Source organism: Amblyomma americanum, chromosome 1 (assembly GCF_052857255.1).
Source record: "Amblyomma americanum isolate KBUSLIRL-KWMA chromosome 1, ASM5285725v1, whole genome shotgun sequence".
Taxonomy (NCBI): Eukaryota; Metazoa; Arthropoda; class Arachnida; order Ixodida; family Ixodidae; genus Amblyomma; species Amblyomma americanum.
In genome coordinates, this window is record NC_135497.1 from 32,426,526 (window position 1) to 32,453,978 (window position 27,453).

General features: G+C 47.0%; 2 protein-coding genes across 2 annotated transcripts in view; one reads left to right on the forward strand and one right to left on the reverse strand.

Annotated features, from left to right (window-relative positions):
- LOC144125662 (atrial natriuretic peptide-converting enzyme-like) overlaps positions 1 to 27,453 on the forward strand; it is a 996,499-nt gene that overhangs the window by 745,441 nt on the left and 223,605 nt on the right. The gene's annotated exons all lie outside the window — the stretch shown is intronic.
- Positions 1,613 to 27,453, reverse strand: part of LOC144132018 (solute carrier organic anion transporter family member 4A1-like) — a 69,053-nt gene continuing 43,212 nt past the window's right edge. The window contains exon 2 of the mRNA XM_077664474.1: positions 1,613 to 1,710. Within this exon, the coding sequence (XP_077520600.1) occupies positions 1,671 to 1,710 (40 nt within the window). The 3' untranslated portion in view covers positions 1,613 to 1,670. The remainder of the gene's footprint in view (positions 1,711 to 27,453) is intronic.

The following is a 27,453-nucleotide window of genomic DNA, read 5'->3' on the forward strand; positions in this document are numbered from 1 at the left end:
AAACATTTATAAGCAATTAAATTTTTACAGAAAGGTGATTGGGGTAGGACCCTATTGGCCCTTTCCCCTCACAGTACTAGGTGGAGCCCCTATTCCGGGGCCCCATTGGCAAGCAACGCCGCCCGCGTCCGTTGAACCAAGGCCTTTTGGCTCTTCAGGTCTTGACAGCCGAGCAGGGCCGCCTCCCAGTCCTCTCTGGTGGGGTTGGGGTTGGGGGGGATAGATGGGTTAGATTGACACGCCCAAACCATGTGGAAGGTGTCAGACACCTCCCTACAGAACTGGCACGTGCCATCAAAGGATGTATTGAAGTGTTTAAGCACCGCCGGGCACAGTACAGTGTTAGTGAGAATTTTGATGAGGAGCCGCTCGTCAGCGCGATCCAGACCCTTACAAGGGGCCGGGTAGCGCCGGTGCTCCTCATTGTAGTAATCGGTGATTTGTTTGAATGTAATGGCCAGATTGTCTGATTGGGAGTACCCTTCCAAGGACAGGGAGATAGCCCGGGGAGAGAGTGCGCGGGCGGCCTGATCGGCCTGTTCGTTTCCCTGGAGGCCCTGGTGACCGGGGGCCCAAATCAGGTTGCGTGGAGTTGGATCTTCAGATCGACTGCGATATTCCAGTATGCGCCAGGAAAGCGGGGGAGCCCAGCCCAACTCGTAGTTCCGACAGGCCCCTCGCGAGTCGGTGATGATGTGTTTTGACTTGGGATTCGTGAGAGCCAGAGCAATTGCAATCTCCTCCGCGTGTGTTGCGCTGTAGGCTTTGAAAGTGAGCCCGTTAACTGTGTTTGTGTTGTGTACGACTGCGGCCGTGTACCACCCCCGTGGTGTGGGCCGGCAACGTCTACGTAATACACATGTTCTTGGTTACCATAGTATCGCGCCAACGCTTCCGCGCGCGCCTGGCGACGACCGCTATGGTCTTCACTGGACATGTTGCGGGGAAGGGGTCGGACCCGGAGGGCGCGTCTCCAGGGTTCTGGCACTCTCTCCCTTTCATCAATGTGGTAGTCGTGTTTGATGTGTAGCCGGTCCAAGAGGCGGCGACCGGACGTGGTCTGCGCAAGACGCGTGTATTGGTTGCATAAGTGGGCCTCTCGAAGCTCCCGAAATGTGTTCACCACTCCCAAGGCCAGAAGCCTCTGGTTGGACGTGGTGATCGGAAGATCGAGAGCCCGCTTGATGACTTTCCGCAGGATGACCTCCAGTTGGTCATCATCATGTTTGCGCAGGTGCAAGTAGGTAGTTGAGTAGAGGATTCTACTCGTTACGAAAGCATGGGCAAGCCGCAGTGCATCCTTGCTTCGTAATCCGCCCCGCTTGTTTGAGACCCGGCGGACCATTCGGCCCACCTGGTCTCCCACCGTGCGAAGTTTGGCTATGGTGGTGTATGAAGAGGCCAAGGACGCGGATCTCCTTGGCCTCCCGGATCGGACCCGAGGGGAGACTGATGCGAAGCGGAGTTGTGTCCCGGGGGGAGGGACGTAAGTGCACAAATTCTGATTTAGCTGGGGCGCACTGGAGTCCGCAGTAGGCCGCGTAGTCGTCGACTAGGGTCGCTGCTGCTTGCAGGCAGGACTCCATGTGGCCGAGGTTGCCTTGCGTGGCCCGATGCAGCTACAGTCGGAATACACCTGCGGCCCAAGGCCCGGATGGAAGGCGAGCTCTCTAAAGGGCTTGACATCGCGCTAAAGAAGCCGCCGCCGCCCTGTACAGAGGCGCACAAATCAATGCGGTGAATGGCAGCCGCACCCGTTTTACCCGCTGGAACAAAACACGCACCAACACTATGCACTGCGAAAGTTCGCTAATTTGAACTCGCTGAAATCGAACTTACGGTTTATTCGTACTGATGCTTTGGCACAATCTTCACCACTACAGTTCACCTCCACATAATTCGGGTTAATTTTCGATCCACTTCGAGTTCAATTTACCGATAATCGGCTTTATTTTGCTAGATTAAGTGGTTAGGTGATAATTCTTTTATTACCAATAACTGGTAGTTTTATTTTATCAGCGCGATGGCAGTGAGGCGAGAGGCGATAAGACTGTGGTATGTGGCATCTGTAAAGAAAATTGCTTTTATCTGTTAAAGTAGTGGTGCTCTACGACTGCTGGCAAATCTGCAACGTGCACAACTGGTAAGAAGTAGGTGGGCGTATATTCAGTCTGACTATCCGACGATCATTGCGGTGCTAGGCCTACTTGCGGTATTACATTCAATGTCCACGTTCCGCCTCCGCTGCTTTGGTTCGGGGTGGTGCTGGTGAGTACTTGAAGGTTAAGCTATACCCAACACAAATACAGCCATTTCTTTTTCCCTTTTTGCCGCACCAACTACGGATATCGGATGCTACGGTTTAGAATGCCACATGTGCTAAACTACCTGCTATCTTCAAATATAGATATTGGAAAGAACAGTTTGCGAGAAATTCGTGCAGCCTTGACGAGAGAGGAAACATCGGTGTATTCTTGTTTAAATGTATTTTCTGTCCATATACAACAGTTCTGTATGTATATGCTATATGGAGCGTTTCACCTAAGACTTTACACAATTTTAAAAAACAGGCTTTTTGAGTTACAAGAGCGCTTTTTTCAGCATAACGTAGTCAGCAGTGCAGTACATTAGAATAGAGCTAAGACGTGCTAATTGGCAGGTAGCTTGACTAACAATGAATAGTTAACTTTTTAACTAGTTCTGTTAGGCACCTTAATTGTTAATGGTTGAGAGAGTTGGTCAGATGGTTCTTGATAATCACAAAGTGAACAAGAGAAGGAAAACCACAGGGTGCTTGCCAACGTTTCGACAAGAAGACTTGCGGACAAGGGGACTTACCCAGACGAAGACAAGTTCACTTGTCGAAACGTCGGCAAAGACCCTGAGGTTTTCCCTCTCTTGATCACTTTGTGATCCTTAATTATTTAGAGGCGTGCAGTACACCTTAAGTAATATGTTGATCAGTGTTTAGAAATTTCAAAATGCGGTTACCCTCGTCGCTGTGGCCCAACAAATTTTGGCTATTTCGGCGAGTTGCGTGCACTGGAGAGGTTGCTTTGCCTGCAACCTTCTCAAAAGCGCATGCATTTTGGCGCGATGCGGCCAAAATTTGTTGGGTTACAGCGGCGAGAGTAACCGCATTTTCAAAACTCTAAAAACTGATATGGATATTACTTATGGCGGGATACAGGCCTCTCCATAATCAAGGAGCCTAACAGTTAGTAGTTAAAAAGTTAACCATTGAATATTAGTTAACCTGCTTGCTAGTTAGCCCGCCTTAGCTGTATCATAATGCACTACACCACAGTGCTATGCTGAAAAAAGCGCTATTCTAGCTCACAAAGCCTGTTTTTAAAAATTGTGTAATGCCCTACAGGTGAATCACCCGGTATGTGTTTTAAAAGTGCTATACAAGTAATGGTGTAACCTTTTATTATCTGCGATTGAACCACTGTACTGTATACATTTATTTCCTGCTGTACGCCTTTTAAATGGCGGGCTCGGGGTGCGTCATGTGATCTGAGATCACTCTTTACCTGGACTATAACGCACGCCTATGATGGGAATAAACGACTTGAAGGTAGAATACTAGGCACTCTTTACCTGGACTATAACGCGCACCTATGATGGGAATAAACGACTTGAAGGCAGAATACTAGGACAACCGCCGCAGTAGCTCAGATGGTGCAGCACCGTACGCGAAATGCAGATTACGTAGGTTCGGATCTCACCGATGACAAGCGACTGTTTTTCGTCTAGTTTCTAATGAACTGGTTTATGGTTTATGGGGGTTTAACGTCTCAAAGCGACTCAGGCTGTGGGGGACGCCGTAGTGGAGGGCTCCGGAAATTTTGACCACCTGGAGGTCTTTAACGCGCACCGACATCGCAAAGTAGACGGCCCCTCTAGAATTTCACCTCCATCGAAATTCGACTGGCACGGCCTGGATCGAACCCGCGTCTTTCGGGTCAGCAGCCGAGGGACATAATCACTGACACCTCGGCGACCCTTTTTAATCAACTGTCTTTGAGGTACAAAATTATTACTCTACTAATTTTTCGTTGATCAACACTCAAAGAAAAATAATCATTACCTTATGCGTTCCACGGTTTCACTGACTGATGGCTTCCTTCATATGCATGTCCTAACGAGCCCTTGATTTCTCTTCCTTCCTTTGCTAAATAGCTTAACGAGAGCCTCGGTTCTTGCAGACTTGATGCCGTGGGTAGCACAAGAGGGTTCTCGCACAGCTGGTGCCCTCAGCGCTCGATCATTTTCCAGATAGCACTTGCGTTATGACAGGACATTGCACATTCGCCGCTAAGGTTGGCGGTGGCGATAGTGGACACTGCGAAGGTTACAGGTTACACGCAACAAAAATTGGACAGGAGTCGCAGCTCAGTTCATAGAGCCAGGTTGCGTATTTCCGTTTGCTAGCCGTTGAGACAAGCCCAATGTTGCCCATGCCCGTTCCCGACAAGTGCAATGTTGCCAAAACAGACGCTGCAGCCAAGTGCAGTGTTGCCCACGTTCGTTCCCGACAAATGCAAGCGTCTGCCAGGCCCAAGTTGTATTGTAGTAACGCTAGCCTGGCCTGCATTTGTGCGAATAGGTGAGTGTCACAGGCAGTGTGTAAAATTCCTGGCCTTTCAAAATAAGAAAGCCAACATTCCTTCTGGCACTTTTGTTTCATTGTCGGTGATTTTTCCTCATCGAAATTCCTCATCGACTTTCATGCCAAGGATGCGCACGCCAGGTTCGTGGATGCGGCTGAATACCAGGGAGACCACACGGCTTTCGTAGCTACTGTCATCGATGCGTCATCAGGCGCCACGAGGGCACCGGCAAGCCTACGGGGCTCTTAGCGGGGCTGCTATAATGTCCCTGCCGGAGTGGTTTTTGTATGATGTAGGTTTTCAGCGTATATTTGCGTGGTTTAGTGCAAAAATTGTAACGACAGTTCATACTCATTTTGCCCATTCTTCGTCTTGGGTTCTGGCACTTTTTTTTTTCAAATTGCGGAATCGTCAAACGTTCATATCTATCTCACACCTCTCATGAAAGCTGCGCGCGGTTACGGGCGACGTTGTCGCATGATTGGTTAGGCGAAACTGAAATAAAGGAACTTGTGTCAATTGTGTCAGGTGACCTAGAACAGTGTATTGGGCTGTAAGATCATTTCCTTAATTTAGACACTATTGCAAACAGTTTCATGATGGCATATACTTGTTGTCTTATCTTAACATTGGGCACAGGAAGGGAAACATCCCACTAAGCACAACCTCCCCTAAATAAACTGTGCAAACAGTAGTCATTATTAATATCGCATCCACTGCTCTGTGTCTAATCTGAGCTCGATGTGACATCCACATATCTTCTGCAATCTGTGATCTGGTAGGTCCTAAACATAAGTGATATTGCTTCTGAAAGTGCAAGCTTCTCTCACTTAGAGACCTGCTTTCCATGCGTGGTTTATGTGCTTGCTCCTTTTATCCAATGCATAATGACTCTTTTGATGTTGTGTAGTGGGCCCCCCTTTGATGGCTTGGAGCTTATCTAGTGTCCTCAGAATAAGAAAAAAAAGGTGGCTACTTCTCTGAACATAAATATATTTTTTAACAGTTACTTGCGCCACCCCATAGCATCCAAGGAGTTAAAAATATTGAAAAAGAAAACAGTCTACTCATTGAAATCATGGAAGAAAGTACCATTGGATAATATATGAACAGTACTTGACACTAAGCTGTTCTACTCTAGGATAGGTAAAAAAACAGAAGAATGGAAAACATCACCCTTTAAGGAAAGCTATTACCTTGAAATGCTTGATTATGCAATTAAGTTGTTGGTTGAGTATATTTCTCACAGTTTACAGCAGTTTTAGCTAGTAAATATTGTAGAAAGGTTTTAATCAAAGATTTTTCCCGTGGTCGTTCTGCTGCTGTTTCTATTTCAGTTTGCATTTGCTCTGTCATTCTGAGTTGCTGTCTTTAATTTCCCGGTGGAAATCAAGCAGCACTGTTGTGAATTTTTTCAATTTACTGATAAGTGGCCATGTATGCAAGCCCCAACAAACACATCCATACTCAAGTATAGGTCAGACTTGACTATCAGCTGTATTCTGAAATTACTTTGCAAATGACCGAATCTCTACTGTAATAAACCAGGAGCTGATGGCTGCCTCGTTCCAAATGTAATTCACATGCTTAATCCAAGGCCTGAGATAAAAAGCACTCCTAAACATAAATTTTTTGCTTGTTCTTAAAGTAATATGATTAACTGTACGTATCGAAGTGATTACAACACTTTCTTGTAAAGGTGATGTGAACAGTTTGCAAAGCTTTTAGCAAAGCAGGTGAATCATACACAATTTGTGAATTACACTGGAGGAATATCATCAGGACCAAATACCTTGGCCTATTTAACATCTTGGAATAATATACCAATTCCGTTAACTCAAAATCTGACCTTCAGCATGCGGTCTAGCTTAGCAGGCGGTGTGAATCTAACAGTATGTGAGCAAGGCGGCATGCAGATGACGAATAACCACTGCAAAGTTTTGTTTGACATACATTATTGTTTATTCAAAAACTACTGCAGGCATGAGGTAAATAAATTAGTAGAGGAGGAGGCCCCGAGTAGAAACTGTCAGGGGGACCTCCTGTTATTAATTGTATATATGACACATATTAAACATATGGTAGATAACAACTACATATCGGAAAACAGGTACAGCAGGAATTAACAATCACAACAAAAAATTAGATTAAGTATGCTCAATTTTACAAACTCATTAAGGAATATGGCAAAAAGAGAACACAATACTATACAAAAGCACTCAAGCAATAAAAGCGATACACAATAAATACAGGGTTCATTGGCATGGCAAATGAAGGTAATTAAAAAGTACACACTTTTTAAACCTTTTATGGAATGATGCTTCTGTACGAGATGATGTGATGATTGTTAGTAGAGAGTTGCAGACAGTGATTGCTGAGAATAATGAATAAAAACGAAACTCTAGAATATCATCGCTTTTCAAGCCAGGTATAAAGCTGTTGTCCGCACCAAAAAAAAAAAATTTCCGGGCGTAGTGTACAGTATACCGTGCAGAGAATGTAAAACCATGTGCATGTGGGTGAAAGTGGAAACTTCGTTGAAAGGTTGAAACAACACCAGTATCATGTTGCAAACAAGAAAGCTTCGTCAAATGTACTCTTCGAAAATTCTGAAAGCAAGCAGCATCATATAGATTAAGCAACGCGTGCATTTTGAAAACAGAAAAGAATCTCCAGAGCTGTCTATATCTAGAATCCTTAATGATCCAGCCAACCAAACACACTCTTAATCGCACTGACGGGGCACTTCCTAGTGCATACGCCCGCTGCCTAGGGCACATTTTCAAGCTTAAATAGCCAGCCTTACAGGTCTCCACCTGTTTGTGAACAAGGCTCTCATGTGGGAGCTGAAACGTCATTTAGGAGTCCATTTTATTTTGCTCGGTGTTCTGCCTTCTCCACGTACAGCCCCGACCAGACAGGTTTCCGTCCAACCCTCGACTTCATGCAGCAAGCATATAGTTTCTAGAAAGCCCAACAGGGAATTTAAACTGAAACGTCAGCATGTGTTAGTTCATGCTCTAGGTCATCCTGCTAGGATTGCAGCCACGGCAAAAAAATGTGAAGTTGCTTCCATGCATGTTGCACAAACCATTATCTAACATTGTGTCTAATTTTAAGTTTCAGTGTACTCCAAAAATGCAGAAAGATGACCCTGAGAAACTGCCAGAAAGCACATGTTAGGTCCAACAGGTTTGCAGCATAAGAATCCAGTTGTCTAAAAGCTTCCTGCTACATTTTATTTCATTGCAAGGAAAGTAACTTCAAACACTCTGTGGACTGCAGCTACTAGCCTGCTAAATATACCTATTAACTGAAACAGGTGCAATCAGACTCCACAGTCTTGGCAAAAGAAGAATAGGAAATTGGAAAGGGGTAGGTAATGGAGGCAGCACTGCAGCAAAAACCTTCTTATAACCAAAGATTAGACATGGAGGTTCATCATGAGAGGCACTGAATGGAACTGTAAAGTGAGTGTGCAATTGATGTGTGTCGTAAGTCTGTGTACACAATGCTGTATCAAAAATATCGCTACAATAGGATGCATATATTCTTAAATACTGAATAGAAACTTCCTGTTGACAGTGTCAGCATGGATCCTCTTGTTTTGTTTTGAGTTTCAGATTGCTAACTGTTTTAGGGCAAGGATAATATTGGGGAATGGAAGATGCTCTTGGAATGCACATTCAGATTGTAGTCCAAAGTGTTTAAGGGAAACACTAGATGTGAAGTGCATTTCAATTAGGCTGTAATTACGCATGAGTTTCTACTTGATCGCAGTTATACGGTTGCAGAGCAAAGCTAGACAGCTTCCTCAGATGCTTTGCAGCTGAAGAAAAATTCGTCTTAGTCTGGGGATAAAACCAAGGACCACTGCTTGCCTGGGCAGTCACTCTACATTTAAGCTAACCAGGATGCCTAGCAAATGTCATGGTGAGGTCAAATTGATCAACAACCTGAAGCAAGAACGGTGTTAGTCTCGCTCTAAGCTGTTGATCAATTAGCTCTCTTTACCTAAATGGTTTGAAGCTTCTGACACCATGACACACTACGCAGGAAATAGTTCGGGATAGCCCTTGGCCTTTTGCTTCTGACAGCCTATGCAAAAGTTCTCGAGGCAGCATGGTCACATTAAGTGTATGTCTCTTCAGTCTTCTTTACGTGCTTGAAATTAATCCGGAGCCCTCCACCAAGGCGAAACTTGTAGCCGCCGGGTTGTTTTTGGATGTTAAACCCTACAATTTACAAATTTTCTACGTGCGGTACGCTGGTGCCGTAGATGGGACAGAGAGAAAGTCAAGAAGAGAGGCAATAGAGTGATCATTACGCTGCTCAGAAGTCATGTCGCAGGTGTTGAGCAAAGGCGCAGCGGATTCGAGGGCAGAGAGGCTGGCAAGCTCGGCCAGTAGCGGGGAGCGGGACAAGGCATCAGCATCATGGTGCTTGCAGCCCGACCGATATACGACACGTATGCTATATTCTTGTAGATGGAGAGTCCATCGAGCCATGGCCGGCGACCGGAGTGATCTTTTAGCGAAGAAAGCCAGCATAGGGCATGGTGGTTGGTGACCACGTCAAAAGGACGGCCATTATGATAGTCAAAACTTGCCAAGGGCCCAGACAATGGCCAAGCTAGGCCAAATTAGCCAAGCACTCTTTAGTATACTTCATACATTATCTGGCGATTGAATAGCGAGGTGGAGCTGCAGTAAACGTTTTTCCGAGAACTCTCGTCCCGCAAACTTTTGTGCCCGATAGTACATATGTGAATAGTGGCATCTCGCGTCCGCGAAATAGGCGGTGCGGCACTGCTGTATTCTTGTAAACGCGGCTTATCTCAGCCTGCAATCTTTACCCGTCCAATTGTGAAACGAGATATGACGCCTCGAGAAAAGGGGTTGAGACTGCATAATTATAATAGCTTCGCCATATCTTCCATGTACCTCCATGAATGCCAGCACCTCCGTTCAGGCGCTCCTGTGGTTATTGTGCTCAGCTCCTGACCCGAAAGACGCGGGTTCGATCCCGCGGCGGCTGTCGCATTTCGATGGAGGGCATTAATGCTAGAGGTCCGTGTACTGTCTGATGGCAGTGCACGCTATGGAACCGAAACCAATCTTGTTTCGATTACGAAAGAGCATTTGATTCGAGAAAGAGTATCTAGACCTACGGTGTACACATGTAGCTTGTAAATTTCTGCTTGAAATACTTCTCATGCCTGTCAGATCTGCCGCTGCCGTGACGCAGGCGATGTCGCGACTCTGACAAGAAGAAAATGGCGCCGGTTTTAGAAATAACATTTTCACGCTTCATAATTGAGACTCAAGTTGGTGCAGCTGTAGGTCAAAGCGCTTCGATGACAAAAAAAATGGTGAAGTTGCCTTCCGAATGCATTCATTGCAGTTTCGGTTTTTATTTTATGGTTGGCAGTTTTGTCTACAATCTGTACTTTCGTTATTTTTGCTGTCAGCTTTCATTGTTTTTATGGTGCTATTGTGGTGTCATTTCCTAATAATTGTGAGCCATGTTTCCAGCGCATTTCGTATCAGTTGCAGAAAAAGTTCATTTCGTAGGTAGCGTTGTAGCGCCATCTGCCTGGGACGACCTGCCCATCGACATCAGCATCGTCCTGCGTGCCGCGGGTCGTTTGTATCTGTGGCTGGATTGGTGCTATTCTTGCGTTTGTTGTAACACTTAGTGCATCTTTAAGCGCAAGCAAAAAAGTTATGCTGCAGTGTTCAAGTATGACACGTTGGAGCCAGTTAAGGTGAGCTTTCCGTGCTGCGCGGCTACCTACACGGCCTGCGTTAGTACTGTACTAATTTTTGGGAGAACAGCAGTTGTACCTTATGGTCACTTTTCTCTTCGGAGGCTTTTACTGCTGCGTAATCCTATCGGACAGAGTCGAGTTCATACCGCGTAAATGTATATACCACCAGCAGCAAAAGTTACTGGGGTGCGTGTTCTCGGGGAAGAAAAGTTATTGTGGGGCTTCCTCGCGACCTAGTGCTTTGAAAATGCTACCAGCGTGTGGCGAATGCAAGTCCCCTCGTTCAGACACTTCCAGCGATTGGCTTACGTGGCGATTGGCTACTGTGCCGGATTTCCCGGGTTCGAACCCGACTGCGGCGGCCGCGTTATCGATGGAGGCCAAACGCAAAGACGCCCGTGTGCTGTGCGATGTGAGTGTACGTTAAACATCCCTAGGTGGTCGAAATTATTCCGGAGCCATACAGTACGGCACATCTTTCTTCTCTCAGTCCCTCCTTTACCCCTTCCCTTAAGGCACGGTTCAGTTGTCCGCCAAGATGCGAGACAGATACTGCGCCATTTCTTTTTCCCCAAAACCAATATTCTTCTTCTTCCCCGTACACTCCCACCTCGTAAATTTTGCCTGCCGATAGTACCTCCGTGTGACGCGATTCGAAATTGATCACTTCAGGCCTGACCTGTTATATTAAGCGAGTTCACAGAGTTAATTTTCTTAGAAAAACTGAGCGCAGTGCGCGAGCTCAGCCACTGTGACCCTGTATAGTAAACGGGTACCGCACAAGGGAGGAGCGGGAATGGTAGGGTTTTACGTAGTTAAACCGAGTGTATGTGTGAAAGCACGTGTTTAGCCTGGTTGTCTCATGGTTTTGCTTTGGTAGGTCGTCGGCACTTCTGGCGACGTGATTAGTTCTAGAGTAGTTTTAGTTGATGGAAGACGACGACATGCAATGCACAGCGCGAGCGCGTTTTGCAGTTTAACGCGAGCCGGGGTCGTCTGCGGCAGCAGCATAGTGCTCTCGTGCACAGGCCAGCGAAATTGATCTGCTCGCGCCGCCACGGGTTCGAATCCCAGTTGCGGCAATATTTATTTTATTATGTTTGCCAAAGTCATCCTCAAGGTCGAGCTTCACACCAACTCTCTGAGCCAGTTAGACCTTGTGAAGTAATACTTTCACACTAAAATATTAGCCCTCCTGAGCCAAAATGACAGTGACAACGTTTACAATTGCTGTACAGTTGATGCCTTCATAACCGTACAAAGACACTCCATAAGCACGTTTCTGACCAGTCCAGCTCGATTCAGCACCTCAAATGAGTGTGAACGCGGCTACCAGTTCAGTTTGACATAACAAGTGATAACAGAGATCATCAACATGCTTCAGCAAAGCATCTGTATTTGATAGCCTCTTCTCTCTCTTTTTCTACTGCAGGTGTTTTTCACCACCACTGCCTGCTCATAATGACAATGCTACAACTGGTTAACATGTCTTGTATTTGGCAACAGCATGGCAAGACAGCCTAATACATTTGTAGCGAAGTCTGCCAAACAAGTTGTGGTACTATGTACTGCTGAACTTGGCATCACCGTATGCTGATATTGTTAAATAACATTGAGTGGCTGTTAAGTCTTCTTGAGTTTTTCTCCGATCTGTCTGCTGTAGGTCAAAGTTTGGGCACATGAGCGGAAAACATATTTGTTGAAAATACTTTTCATGAAAACAGATACTTATGGTACTGAGTACTGTGTAACAAGAAAGTATCTGCTGAGACTATGTTCAACGGTACAAAATGTCTGAACAGTGAAAAGTAAATAATTCATAGTGTTGTGGCGCAGGGGTTCACTCGAACCCGGGCTCCGTTGGGTAACGTGTCCGAGACTTCGGGTTGAAGAAATATGAAACTTCAAGCTTGGGAAAACGAAAAACAAACGGGTTTACTGGCACTTTTCATGAAACTTGATTACATAATTTAAAAGGAAACAGAAAGAGCGAACAGTCAAGAATTAAAAGTTCATAGCGTCGAGCAACTGGATGAGCCTTGTCGTCAGGGCCCAGAGCGATCGTTCGTACTCAGGACACTCGTTAAATACACTGAGGCTCCGCCGCTTTCACCACACGATTCACAGATCGGAAGAGTCGCCGCACATAGCACGCTGAGCCCTGTGGGAATGGGCGAGGAGGATACGGAGGTCCGCTGCTACTTCGTCCTCGGGAATGCGCTTCTGCCCGCTTGCTTTCGTCATCTTGTCCATCCTCGGTCGCGTCTCACGGTACGACACAGGGGAGCGTGCGTGGGAGATTCCACGGGTAGTTTCCCCGAGACAACTTTTTTTCTTTTTCGTAAGGTCAACGAGGGGTCAAACAACGTGTCCCTAGTAGGGTTGTAACAATAGATAACAGCAAATTGAGAATAAGGAAAGGAGCATTAAAAAAAAACCTGTGTTTACTTATAAGAGCAGATAACACAGTGTCCCCCAAAATACCTGGGAGGAATGTATGCAAAAGGACATAGCAAACATGTTTGAAGTTTTCTGCCAGCATCTCGTTCACCCCCCCCCCCCCCCGCCCGATTCCCAGAAAAAAAATATCTTGAGCCATGTTAAGAGTATTTCAAGAATGGGTACAAGTGTTTAAGTTCATTCTAAATATAGATTTTAAAAAGTATTTGCAAGATACCAAGTTATCATGAGAAGTACTGAATATAGAATATTCAATCTGTGGTAGAAGAAGCACCAAAAGATATTGACAGAAGAACTAGGGGGCTGTGCTGATCCTGTGCCATTGTCTTGTGGTGTTGCTGTTGCCATGGTATACCAACAACTCACCAATGTACGGTTCTCCTCTGTTGTATGTTAGCTATGTGCATGTTTGACAGAGTTTTCCATGTCCACTTTTGTTAAATCCTATCATCCAGAAATATTGAGTCAGTCATGACCTTGTGCTGCACTGCTATCTTCTGTTTTGTCAGTCTCAAAGGTTTGCAAAATGTGGCTGTGTAGGAAAAACTTCATTGATGCGTGGTGCTTTGTGTACCTGTTGCCTGGCATTATGCCAGTGAATGGAGCGTGCATGTTCCCTCATGATTGCCTTGGAAATGTTGCTATGGGTTATGGCGCGTGCATATGAGTTTTCCTGCGCACCCAAATTTCGTTGAGTTTTGTCAGGATCATACATGTCAGAAGGGCTGGTAGTTATTGTATCAGAGCAGTGTGAATGTGAAAAAACATACTGCAGTGGGTAAATGAAAACTAAAAAGACTGGTACGATGTAAAGCTGCTGAAACCGCTCACCAGTTCTTGAAAAAGTGAACATATCGCCACTAAATTAAAGCTTCTGTTTAGGCGAGTTGGTAATGATCCATTTGCTTCAGTGGTTGTGTTGCTTGTCTTCCTTTCATGTGTCCCGTCTTCCTGCACTCTTTAACAATGACATCACTACTACGCTTCACAATTTTTTACCTAATGTGTTTGTCTTGGGTGGCTTGCGAAAATGGCTCAAGCTTGCAGATCTGCAATGTCAACAGGCCGGCATATCAAGGTCCACAGAATTTTAAATTACGGAATAACTTAGACGGTGATCTGCGTGCATTGCTAAGTAATCAATTTCAAAAAGAAATGCCTAACTATGTTTTTGACATTGTTGTAAACAAATGCTGTGTAGCCCACCCCTGTTATGCCTCTAAGAGAAGAGACAGTAGTATGTGTAAATAAATAAAAAATACTTGAATGCTTCCTTCCCAAAAAATTGATGCCATGCAATGACACCATTTTTTTAGACATCAACTGATAATCCTTATCGCTTGCTTTGTAGCATTTCAAGCCTTTGCAGCATTTCCAGCAGTCAGCCTGTCTGTGAAGGCGTTTTTTGTTATTGTTTCCGCGATGTAGGTGCCGATTAAACCAAAGCGCAGTGTTAGTGCATGAATCTGTCAATAAGAAGAGCATGTTTATTACTGTTTATCAACGTGTACTGTACGCGTTAAGTGGCATATGGATCAAGTCACTCACACATGGATAATCTAGTCCGCAGAAAATGTTGCTCATTTCGCACGAAACGCGACCACAGAAAGGAAAAAGCCAAATCAGCAGCTAGAAGAGGTAATCGATGTGTTGCGGGTGTGAAAAAAGAGATATATGCATGGGGACAGAATGCCGAAAAAAACTCTGGACCATAATCAGCTTGGCATTCTTTCCGGCTTTCCTCAGCAGCGCCTCGCGGAAAGTCAACTTCATGCGACAGCATGTTTTCTTTAACGTTGTACCATACTGTACATAAAATTAACATCCACATCAGTGTGATGCTGCATGTGACCGAAGGTGTGGTTTGACTGCCAATTTATGAGGACTGGAAGGAATACATCACTCGTCTGACATCCGCACTGTGCAGAAAGTTGTGTAAACTCTGGTGTGTAGCTCCTTAACTTATGTTTCGAACAGAAACCTCGCAGTGCCTTAGTGCTAAGTACATTGTAGGAAATGGCTTGTTTGATGAGAAGGGGCCTGGTCTTGCAGCGTCAGTAATCGTAATTTTTATTTTTGGTTAATTACACAGACAATGAGTACAGGGGAAAGGATGATGCACGGCTGCTGCTGCTTGCCATTTACTGTTCGCACTCTTGGACAGACTTATGCAGTAAAGAGTGCTGTCACTGTGAATGAATAAGAATCATCATCATGACGGCAGGTTTCTGCAGTAAAATGTCGGCCGGAGTAGATGTGCAGTTTTCTCTTTTCAGACTATGAATTATTTATGTTCAGACAATTCCTCAGGTTATTAGATATGCTTCTTCCCGTTACAATATGTCAAAGATGTGTTGGCATCTGCATACTCTGCAATGAAAGCTGAGGAAACCACCATTCTCTGACTTTTACATTTTTGCAATGCTCGTGAAAACAATAATTTAAATGTAACCCAGTCTGCCGTTAAAGAAACCGTACCTAAGACAGTGGGATCCAATGTACAATGAATCCTGTGCACTAGAAATTCGGCCGCCACAGCCGAGAGTGAACCCGCGTCTTTCGGGCCAGCAGCCGAGCGCCATAACCACTGAGCCACCGCGGCGGGTGTTGAGGTATAGTCTCCATCGCATTTCAGCTGTCGCATAGCTTGAAAATCAGGCAGCAAATTAATGTCAGTGTCTTTTTTTCTGCACAGCACTAGCTGCATTACTTTGTACGAAGAGGGCAACCACTTCTGGGAAAAAAGCGTACAAAGAAATATGTGAGAAAAAAATTCTACTATTCTGCTGCTTCGTGTTTTTGCGATGTGTTTCGTGGCATTTCCTAAAAGATTTGTAAATAATTTTGTTAATGTAAATAGAATATATTTCCAATGTAATAAATAGATGATTAAAAATGCTGTGGCGATGGCGTAGTAGTATAAAGCAGCGGCCAGTGGAACTGGAACTGATTTTTTTGCGCCGCCGCGGGTTCGGATCCCGCCCCCCTGCTATGACGTTTTTTTTATTTCTTTAGTGTCTTCCCCCAGTGCAATGCCGGCTTTCCGCTGCAGTGAGGCTCTTATGATGTCGCTTATAATAAAACATTGTTCATGCCACTTGAAAATCAGATGGGTCGCTCAAATACAGCATTTGGGCTCAATAACAGTAATCACTGAAATGATGCAATATCACGCAAACTTACACAATAGGGTCCTTCAAATATGTCTCAAGTCATTTCCAAAATTTGGCACAGGGCGACTCCAGAAATATGGCCTCTGCCGATTTGGAGCGAAATCGGTGTCCAACCAAAATTGACCGCGACCGACACGATGACAAACTGCAAATTTGGCTCGAGTCATTTCCAATGTTTGGCCCGGGCAACTCACGAAATATGACCTTGGCCGATTTGGACCAAAATCAGTGGTCAACCATGATTGACCGCGCCCGGCACAATGACGACCTCCAAATTTGGAACAGGCCATTTGTTAAAATTTGGCACTCGCGACCCCCGAAGAAGTAGTTCACAGCTTTGAGGCTTGCATCATATCGTTGCTATGGTGTCGCTTGTGGCGTCACCAATTACGTCACCGCGCTATCGCATGTCACACATCGGTTTAAGCGGATTCTTTAAAAAAGAATCTGAAAAGATTGCCTCAAAGTGACCCATCAAGTAGACCGTTCTTGGAAAGAAATATCATGGGTCTACCTGAACCGCGCCGTAAGGGAAGGGATACAGGAGGGAGTGAAAGAAGAAAGAGGTGTCGTAGTGGAGGGCTCAGGAATAATTTCGACCACCTGGGGATCTTTAGCGTGCACTGACATCGGATAACACACGGGCGCCTTAGCGTTTTTACTACATCGAAACGCAGCCGCCGCGGTTGGGTTCGAATCCGGGAAATCCGGATCAGTAGCCGAGCACCTTAACCACTGAGCTCCGCCGCGGTGGCTCAGTGGTTAGGGCGCTCGATCTAAGAAGTAGATAGAACGGAACAAACGCCGGAGGTAGACAAGCGCCTCCTCAAGCTATGGGACGCGAGACCCGGGTTCACCAAGCGGTGGAAGAGAAAAACTCAACAGGAAGCTAAAGAACAAAATTGCCGATATAACCAAGCAAACGGAGCAGTACGCGACGCAGCTGGCCAGTCAGGGGTGGCAGCAATTGAGGAACTCGCTTAACGGCACCCTCAACACGGTCAGAACGTGGCAGATCCTCAAAGCCCTCATGGACCCGAGCATACACAAATCCGAAGGCAGCAAGTCGATACACAGGCTGGTGCACCAAAATGAAAGCACGGACGAACAACTACTCGAAGAGGTCCAGATCAAGTGCTACGGCAAAGATCAGGCCGACAGCTACCGAGAAGAATACCGTGGCGAGGAGAACTCGGCCACGGACCGACCCATCACGAGAGAGGAGGTCGTCGAGGCGATAAGATCGGCCACGAAGAACACGGCGGCGGTGGCGGACAATATCCGGAACTCGCTAATAAGGAACCTCAGTGACGAGGCGATAGATCAGCTTACGACCTACCTCAACAAGCTCTGGCAAGAGGGAAGAGTGCCGGCGGAGTGGAAACACGCCGTCGTCGTGATGATTCCGAAGCCGGGCAAGAAGCTCCAGATCGAGAACCTGAGGCCGATATCTCTAACGTCGTGCCTGGACAAGCTGTACGAGAAAGTGATCACGAAGAGAATCCAGTCGCACCTGGACAACGAACAATGGTACCCGGACAGCAAGTACGTGTTCAGATCCAGCCTCTCTACGCAAGACGTGCTGCTCATACTCAAGGAGGATGTGCTCGAGACGATGCCGAAGGCGGGCGAAAACGTCGTCATGGCCCTCGACATAAAGGGGGCTTTTGACAACGTAAGCCACGCGGCCATCATGGAAGGCATCAACAACACCAACTGCGGGAGGAGAACGCACGATTACGTCAGAGTCTTCCTGAGCGACAGAACGGCGACCGTGGGGCTGGGCGAGCTGAGAAGCGACGTCTTCCCAACGCCGTGCAAAGGCACACCCCAAGGATCCGTCATATCGCCCATCCTCTTCAACGTGGCAATGATTGGACTCACAAGTCGGCTCAAGGAGATCCAGGGCATCCAACACGCGATGTACGCCGACGACGTCACGATATGGGTCACCCAAGGATCACTCGGGGAGAAGGAAGAAAAACAACAGGAAGCGGCAACTTGCGTAGAAAATTACACCAGAGAGAGGGGCCTAAGATGCTCGACGGAGAAGTCGGAACTCCTAAGGGTCGGCAAGCATCCCACCCAAGCGACACTGGAGGTCGTTCTCGAGGGACAGACCATCCCGGAAAAGAACATGATAAGGATCCTGGGCATGTGGTTGCAAGGAAGCCGGAAATGCAGCCACACCATCAGCCTGCTGAGCAATGCGGCAGAGCAGGTGGGCCGTATGACCAACAGAGTCTCCCAAAAGAGATACGGAATCAAGGAAGAAGACACTCTCAAGCTACTCAACAGCCTAATTGTCAGCCGAGTCACGTACTCCCTGCCGTACCACGCGACGACCAAGGCGGAAAGAGAGCAAGCCGACACCATTCTCAGGAAGGCGTACAAGACTGCTCTGCACCTACCCAAGAACACGTCGCACGAAAAGTTGCTCCAGCTAGGCATTAGCAACACCTTCAGCGAGGTCGCCGAAGCTCTGCTAGGAACGCAAACCACGAGACTCAGAGGCACCCCTACGGGACGAGCGCTCCTAAGAACGTTGGGTCGGGACACGAGCGGACTAGTAGACAGATACGCGGACGTACCGGACCACCTTAGGAAACCTATTAACGTGGTACCATTGCCGAAAAACATGGACCCTAATCTTCACGAACACAGACGAAAAGCGAGGGCCGAGTACGTAGAAAGAACGCTAGCCCAGTTAGACAACACCGTATACACGGACGCTGCCGTATATCCGCGCGAGAGAGAACGCGTAGCCGCGACAGTAGTGGTAAACAAGGAAGGAAACATGATCACGTGTGCCACGGCAAAGGTCGCCGGCACAGCGGAGCCCGAAGAGATTGCCGTTGCGCTGGCGGCAGCAGAAGGCTACAGAACGGGCCGATCTCTCAACATAATGACGGACTCGAAGGAGACGTGCAGGAACTACACGAGGGGCAGGATCAGCAGAACAGCCCTTAGAATACTCAGCGGGGTAACCTCCGCCGAGAAGAAACCCAGGCATAACCTAATCTGGATCCCGGACCACGCGGGCATAGGGGGGAACGAAAGGGCAGACAGCCTAGCTCGAGGTAACCCATTCCGAGCAGGGCAGTCAAATGCTCCGGAGCTCCGCCTACAGGCTTGCGAGGGGGGATACGCAGAGAGCTTGAACTTTCATAGGGGAGCTAGAATTAGATATCCACCACCACACAAAGCCCTAACAAAGGAGGAAGCGGCCGGCTGGCGCAGATTACAGACCAACTCCTTTCCTAACCTAAACATACTTAATAAGATGTTCCCGACACAATACAGAGCCACCTGCCCTTGGTGCGATGCCACACCTACACTTTGCCACATTATGTGGGAGTGCGAACGCAACAAAGCATTCCACCAACACGAGCACCCGAGTGCGGAGCAATGGGAACTCTGCTCACCAGCGGCGAGCTCACGACCCAAAAGGCCTTAGGGCAGCACGCGAATGATGCAGCATGACTCAGCGGAGCCTTGGAATAGGGGCCCACCCTTGCTGACGAGAAGCCTCAAGTCGCCAGCGCCAGAGAACACGACGAAGACTTCATAACAGCGAAACCCTTGAAAGATCCAATAAAGTTTTCACTCACTCACTCGACCACCTGGGGATCTTTCACGCGAAATGGAAAAAAAATCGCTTTTTGAGGAAAGGAAATGGCGCAGTAATTGTCTCATACATCGCTACACACCGAAGCCACGCCGCAAGGGAAGGGAGGAAGTTGGGAGTGAAAGAAGAAAGGTGCCGTAGTGGAGGGCTCTGGAATAATTTCGACCACCACATATCTAGGTGGACACCTAAACCTCGCCTTAAACGAACGCATAAAGGAGGGAGCGAAAGAAGAAAGTAAGAAAAAGCTGCCGTAGTGGAGGTCTTTGGCAGAAATTTCTTCCACATATAGGCATCTTTCACGTGAAATGAAAATAAAAACCACTTTTAGAGGAAAGGGAATGGAGCAGTATTTGTCTCATACATCGGTGGACACGGGAGCCGCGCCGCAAGGGAAGGGAGGAAGGTGGGAGTGAAAGAAGAAAGGTGTCGTATTGGAGGGCTCAGGAATAATTTCGACCACCACATAACATATCTCGATGGACACCTAAACCGCGCTTTAAGGGAAGGCATAAAGGAGGGAGTGAACGAAGAAAGGAAGAGCTGCCGTAGTGGAGGTTTCCGGCTAAAAATTTCTTTCACTTGAAATGAAAAAAAAAATCACTTTTTCAGGAAAGGAAACGGAGTAGCAATATTCTCATACATCGGTGGACACAGGAACCGCACCGCAAGGGAAGGGAGGAAGGTGGGAGTGAAAGAATAACGCTGCAGTATTGGAGAACTCCAGAATTATTTCGAACACCACATATCTCACTGGACACCTAAACCGCGCTTTAAGGGAAGGCATAAAGGAGGGAGTGAACGAAAGGAAGAAAGAAGTGCCGTAGTGGAGGTCTCCGGCCAAATTTTCGACCTCCTGGGGATCTTTCACGCGAAATGGAAAGAAAAATTGCTTTTTGAGGAAAGGAAGTGTAGCAGTAATTGTCTGATACATCGGTGGAAACTGGAACCGCACCACAAGGGAGGAGAGGAAGGATCTATAAAGTGCGCTGACATCACACAGCACATGTTTCGCCTCCATCGAAACGCGGACGCCGCTTTCGGGTTCGAACCCGGGTACTCCGGCTCAGCAGATGAGCGCCATAACTACTGAGCCACACGCAGCAGACATCTTTCAAGTGCACTGACGCTGCACAGCACACTGTTTTTAAAGTGAAAGCTTTACTGGCCGCGAACTGCGATTTCGCCGTGGCGATGCTCCGAGGAGCCACACGACGTTACAACGCGCGCTCGCCAAGGATAATTCGCACGCTCCCTAGTCACTACTGCGCATGCGCCACTAGAAGCACCGAGCCAGAGATGTTCCGCCTCAGCGCCGCGCCTTTCCTCAATAATAATAATAATAATAATAATAATAATAATAATAATAATAATAATAATAATAATAATAATAATAATTGGTTTTTGGGAAAAGGAAATGGCGCAGTATCTGTCTCATATACCATTGGACACTTGAACCGCGCTGTAAGGAAAGGGATAAAGGAGGTAGTGAAACAAGAAAGAAAGAGGTGCCGTAGTGGAGGGCTCCAGAATAATTTCGACCACCAGGTGATCTTTAACGCGCAGTGACCGCCCGTATGCTGTACGAAGTCAGTGCAATTTCATGATGCGCCCGTGTGTTGTGCGATGTCAGTGCACGTTAAAGATCCCCAGGTGGCCGAAATTATTCCGGAGCCCTTACTACGGCACCTCTTTCTTCCTTTCTTCTTTCGCTTCAATTTTTCAGTTTTCTTATTCTTCTTTCCCTCCATTCTTTATTCCCTCATTTACAACTTGTTTCCTGTGTCCACCGAGATATGTGAGACGGTTACTGCGTCTTTTCCTTTCCTAAAAAAACAAACAAAAGAAGTCAACTGACGGCGTTCATAGAGTTCATTGGCGTTGACTGCTTTGCGAAGACCGTTTATTTTCACGAAAGGAAAGGCACACGACCAGCTCCGTGGGTCAGTGCAGATCTCAATCTCGCGTTCATGTACGTGGCGTTGGTGTCCAAATGCAAAAGCCAGCTTTGATTGCGTTCTGCACACTGGATAGGCAGCGCGCCCTCCTGCTGCCCTGGGAGGTGGCATGCAGTTAACGGTTGATCGCAAGAGATTGATCACTAAATGAATGCTGCGGCCTAGCTAATGCTGCAGTGCCGCAAGTCAGGCACAACGCTGTCAGCGCTAATGAATTCAGGCCACATCTCTCTCACCACCGCCACATGTATCAAAACACGAATAAGGTGTCCGCATATCCAGGGAGCCAGTTATGCGCGCTTCCTTTGCTCAAATCCATCGCCGTCTAGAAATTGTCAACGCCAACGCCAATGAACACTGTGAACTCCGACATCTTTCGTTTTGTATATCCTGGATTAGCTGAGCTAATCCACATAACTTTCTTTTTTCACAAATATTTATTATTTTCCTGCTTTAGAGGCAAAACGCTAAGGCGCCCATGTGCTGTGCGATGCCAGTGCACGTTAAAGATCCCGAGGTGGTCGAAATTATTCCGGAGCCCTCCACTGCGGCACCTCTCTCTTCCATTCTTCTTTCACTCCCTCCTTTATCTCTTCCCTTACGGCGCGGTTATAGTGTCGAACTAGACAGATACTGCGCCATTTCCTTTCCCCCAAAACCAATTAATATTATTATTATGCTTTAGAAATCCGCGGCTGCTCTCTTAATTGCGAAGTAGGATTGGGATGCTGTAGGCTTTCCTTGCAATGTTGTCTGTTTTCCGATGAAGGTCAATTATATATGCAAATAATAATTTGAAGATAAAAGAAGCATGTGAGATACCGAGGCATTTCTCGCAGCTTACGCTCAAGCGCACACGAAGTGGAGCAAAAAGTGCTGCATTTCTCTACAATTTTAGAGCACTTATGAGCGTTCTGCGTAGTAAAAAGAGCCGCATAGTCGCCAGGAATGTTTGGCTCTATTGTGCGGTTTAGATTTTGAGCGCAGGTGTATAGAAACGGGGTGCTTACTGCACGTACGGCTTTGATGGTCGCACCCTAGCCGTGGATTTTAACCTTCATTGAAGGCGAGCGAGAGCGCTTGTAGTGTGCGCTCCAACCCAACGTTCTTTTACATCTGAGTTCTTTGATTCTCACGATTCTTTCATGCTAGCTAGTTATCCAACTTTTATATCAGGGGATTTTAACTGCGCCGAGGGTTCCTACAGGGATGTAAGCGGTCGCAGACAAGGCCGGCTGTATACCTTATAGGCCGTTTAACCTTATAGACCTATGGGTTTAACTACATGGTAACAAGTTTGCTGCCACATGGCAACGCGGCTCGAACATGAACAGCCTCGATCGTTTCTACTTTCCGCCAATTCTCGCTACTCATGTCACTAGTGGCGAAGTCCTGGCTTTTCCCCGCATAACGGACTTTTTTCCGGTATCTGTGAGGCTGCTCTTTCGTCAGCCCGCTCCATACAAGAATTTTTGGAAAATGGTCATGGCACTAGTGCATGACCCCGAAACTGTGGCCATCCTACGCGAAGCTCTCGCAGAAACGTGCAGTCATCCCACACATCAGCTCAGTTGGGACGATTTAAAAGCTAGTTGGCGTGACAAGCTGACCAAAGCTGGAAGAGATAGAAAGTTACGTTTAACTGCAGAAATTAACAATAAACTTCGATCGAAGGGCACGCATTGTGCAGCGTGGTGCGCCCCTCACTTTTACAATGCTGGATTACCTCAATCAGCTACAAGCGCGCTATGAACTTCTGCTCCGCCTCAGCTCCCGAAGTGCAGCACGAACTTATATTAGAGGTAGACCAGTCGCGGACCCCGCTGTACTCCGCAGCGTTCGCTACGGTTCCGTAGAGGGTCGAGCAACATCCCGTTTGTCGAATTTCCGCATGGTGAAGAGTCAGATAGCGCTGAGGACATCAAGGCTGTCTTTAGTGAACATTTTACTCGCCTCTTTACAACTGAGAGCGCAGGCATAAACGATCTAAAAGCAGCTCTTCTTGAATTTTGCTCAGGGATAGCCTGCATACCTGGAGAGCGCCGCGACAGCCTATGTAATCCAGTCACGCTGGAGGAGCTTTGCCTGGTTTTCCAGGGAATGAACGCCTTCGCTGCAGCCGGACCAGACGGGCTGCCACATGTTTTTTGGCAAACCTTTCTTCAAGGAGATACATGTGCATCTTTTGTCCATGCCGGATGGTCTTCTTGTCGACGGGCTTCGGCCGGAATCTTTTCGCGAGAGTCGTATAGTGGTCCTTCTAAAGAGTGGTGATGTGCGGTCCGACCTAAAAGCATGGCGGCCCATCTCCCTCCTGAACTCCGATTATAAAATACTAGCTGCTATATTAGCACACCGCATAACGCCACCTCTTCTTGACATAATAAGCAACGCTCAGATATGTTGTGTGCACGGTCGCACAGTTTTTTCGTCACTAGCTTTAACCCGCGATTTGTTCACCTTTGCTACGCGCGCGCAGATTTCGGGAGCTTTTGTTTCCCTAGATCAAGAAAAAGCCTTTGACCGCGTTATGCGTGACTACCTTTTCACGGTTTAAGACTGCTTTGGCTTCCCAGGGCGTCTGATAGACGTCTTGAGATTGTTGTACACAGACTTAGCAGCAAGCCTCGCCGTGAAAGATCAGATAACCGACCCCATTCCAGTGAGGCGCTGAATACGCCAGGGCTGCCCACTGCCATCAATTCTTTTCGTCCTTTGCATAGAACCGCTATTGCAACAAATTCAAATTCAAATTTGCAAGCCTCTCCCAGGCCGATGATATTTCTCTGTTTATTAGAAACATTGACAGCTATAGAGCATTTCTGAGGCTCTTTCGCGCTTACAGCTGCCTGTCAGGTGCACGTCTCAACCCAGCTAAAAGCCAGGCTTTGCGCTTTGGACCTTTTAATGATCAATTTCCCGATGGTGTCCAATGGGTTGGTGGCATAAAAGTCCTTGGTGTCCGGTTTCTCGCCTCCGGTGACGTAGCCCGTGCCACCTGTAATGAAATAAAACGCAAAGCTGATCAGCGCATCCAAGTCGCAAAATCCTTCGACCTACCTTTCTCCGAACGAGCTTACCTTATCAGAACAAGCATAATAGCTTCCTTAATCTACGTCGCAAAAATAGCGCGCCCTCCTCGCCGCGTCCTCCAGAGGCTGGCCACAGCGTGTGGATCTTTCTTCTGGGGTGGACACGCAGAGAGCGTTGCAAGAGTTTTTGTCCGCCTGCCCACCGACATGGGTGGCTTCAGCATCTCAGGTCTTGAAGTTATGTGTCGTGTATTGGCTTTAAGGGCCATGTGGGACCTTATCTCAGACACAACGCACCGAGGAAGAGCACTCACCGCATATTTGATGGGAACATCACGTCGCTTCTTTGAGTTATCAAATTGGAAAGGTCCTGCGGCTGAAAAGTCGCCAGCTTTCTATGTATATGTCGTGAGATCCTTACAATTTCTTGAAGGTACACTTCCTGATTGTCATTTCAAAGAATTATCCGCGAGTGAAATTTGCGAATATGTTGCGTTTCGCACCCTGAATGTAGACCAGCGCAGGAAATTCCGCAAAAGGCTGAAGCAAAGAATCTTTGCCTCTCTCCCCCCTCATGTATCCCATTTTACCTGGCTTCGCGAATGGGAAGCGTTACCCACAGCTGACCGCCTTGCGGTGTGGGGCGTGGCGCCCTCCGCCTGATGTCCGCAATGCGGTCGAACTGAAACTCTGAACCATGCTGTTTTTGAATGCCCAGTCGTGCGCACTTTCTGGCGATTGGCAGCTCGCATGTTCCAGGTGCGGACGCGGTGGCAGAGTCGCAATCGCTGTTTCTTTGTTGAATTAATAATGTGTGTGCGCGCTTATGTACTCTGGAAAAGGAGGGGACTTGATGTCTTGCGGGGAGGCCCGCAGAAAGGAATGTTTCCTTTACTGTACCGCCTTAGAACTTTGATGCTGAAACACTTGAATGAAGAACTCGTGGTGTTGGGTAAGGAGGTCTTCCTCTTCCGCTGGTCAACAAGGTTCATTGTTGTTAGCGATAGAGGTGTGTCCACGCCCATCCTTCCGTATTAGGAAGTTTGGCGAGTGTTGCTCATCTTTTCCTTCCTTCTATTCCACTTAAATTCACATTTAAGCTCCTTTAAGGCAGCTCGTGTAGAAACCACGAATTGTCCACTGAAATGTCATTTGCATATATGTGATACCTGTGCAATGTGACTCATTGTGATGTCCATGAAAACCAGACCACTTGTGTAAAGAGTCCTTATCACTGTAGATATTTTAGAAAAATAAAATTCTCTTAAAAAGTGTATAGAAACGCACGTGTGCCTATTTTGAATGGAAACATTGGTGGCGAGGCTGCATAAAAATTGTCTGCGGTTTAACTACTGCTGAACCTGGTTCGAGCTCGACCCACTTCTCGCTTGTTGCTAGCGAGAGATGGCGCTGGCGAGCGTCACAGCTTCCATATCGCGGCTACGGCGGCGGCGATGCGCCGGTGAATGGGTGCGCGGGCGCGAAAAAAGTAACCCCCCCCCCCCCTATTTTTTAAAATTTTCTCCGTCGGTAGATGCACGCGTCGTGCGCCCCGAAAAGCGCCGCTGCCACAGAACAGAGAGCGGATGGCGTTTTATTTTATTTGGCAATATACGTGGCGTTCCAGGTAAACCAGTCTCCGATGAGTTTTCTATATGCACTGGGCGCGGGATATATTTTAGGTGAATATGCATCTGTTGCGCTCAAGTAGCACCACTGTTGTGTATTTGGATTTCTCGCGCTGTCCTTTAGAGCTTGGAGAAAAAATGACTCGGACGGTACCTTGCTGCGATCAAGAAGTTAATATTTAAAAAGCTAGCTAGTCATTATAAACTAATTAATCGACTGTGCAGTGAGAAAAAGAAGGTTAGGCAAGGCTTAATCTTGGTTATACCAAAGGTCAAGCGAAAGTATGCAATGCCCCAGACCAAATTTGGAGGTCGCCATCGTGTCGGTCACGCTCACTTATGGTTGCACGCTCACTAAGGTTGGACGCTCGTTATGGTTGGTCCAAATCGGCCGAGTTCAAATTTCGGGGCCTGCCCGGGTAACATTTAGAGACTGCCTTCGTATAGAGCACATTGAAATTAGCTTGAAAATAGATTTTGGTACAAATCAATGAAGGTCAAATTTCGGGAGTGGAATGGGCAACATTTCGGAAACGACCCGGGTTCAATTTGGAGACACCATCCCATTGGCCATAGCCAAAATATGCTTGTCATCTGACTGAAAGCTGTTGCTACTAGAGCAGAAAGTTGGGCTAGTTGCTTGATGTTGATACTGAAGAAGTGGGCGCGGAAAAACAAGGACAAGCGAGACAGTCGCTCGTCTTTGTTTGTCTCGCTTGTCCTCGTTTTTCCCGTGCCAACTTCTTCAGTCTGTTGCTCTGAGATCGCCAAGTGCGAAGGTCACTTCAATGTCATATACGCACACCGGACTCAAACTCAAGTTTTGCCTTGAATAGATACTGCAGAGTAGGTCACACGACCCTCAGCAGTACCGAACCCATTTTACGCGCCTAGCACACTCCTTCAATTGTTAAAAACGTCGTTACATTTAGCTGGACACCTTTCTATTTACATGGAGAGAGAGTGAGAAACGTAGGGCAAAAATTCATCCCTTTAGTCAACAAAACATTGGCTAAGTTCGAGCACATACGGTAAATACACATCTGTAAAATACAAGCATTTGCGATAGTCATGGTTGTACACAAAGATGCATATAAGAATTGAGTGCATTAAAACCGACAGGAATGTTAGCGAAACGATCCGGTATGGATTGTTACTAGCATGACGGATTTATCTCTTCCAGACACT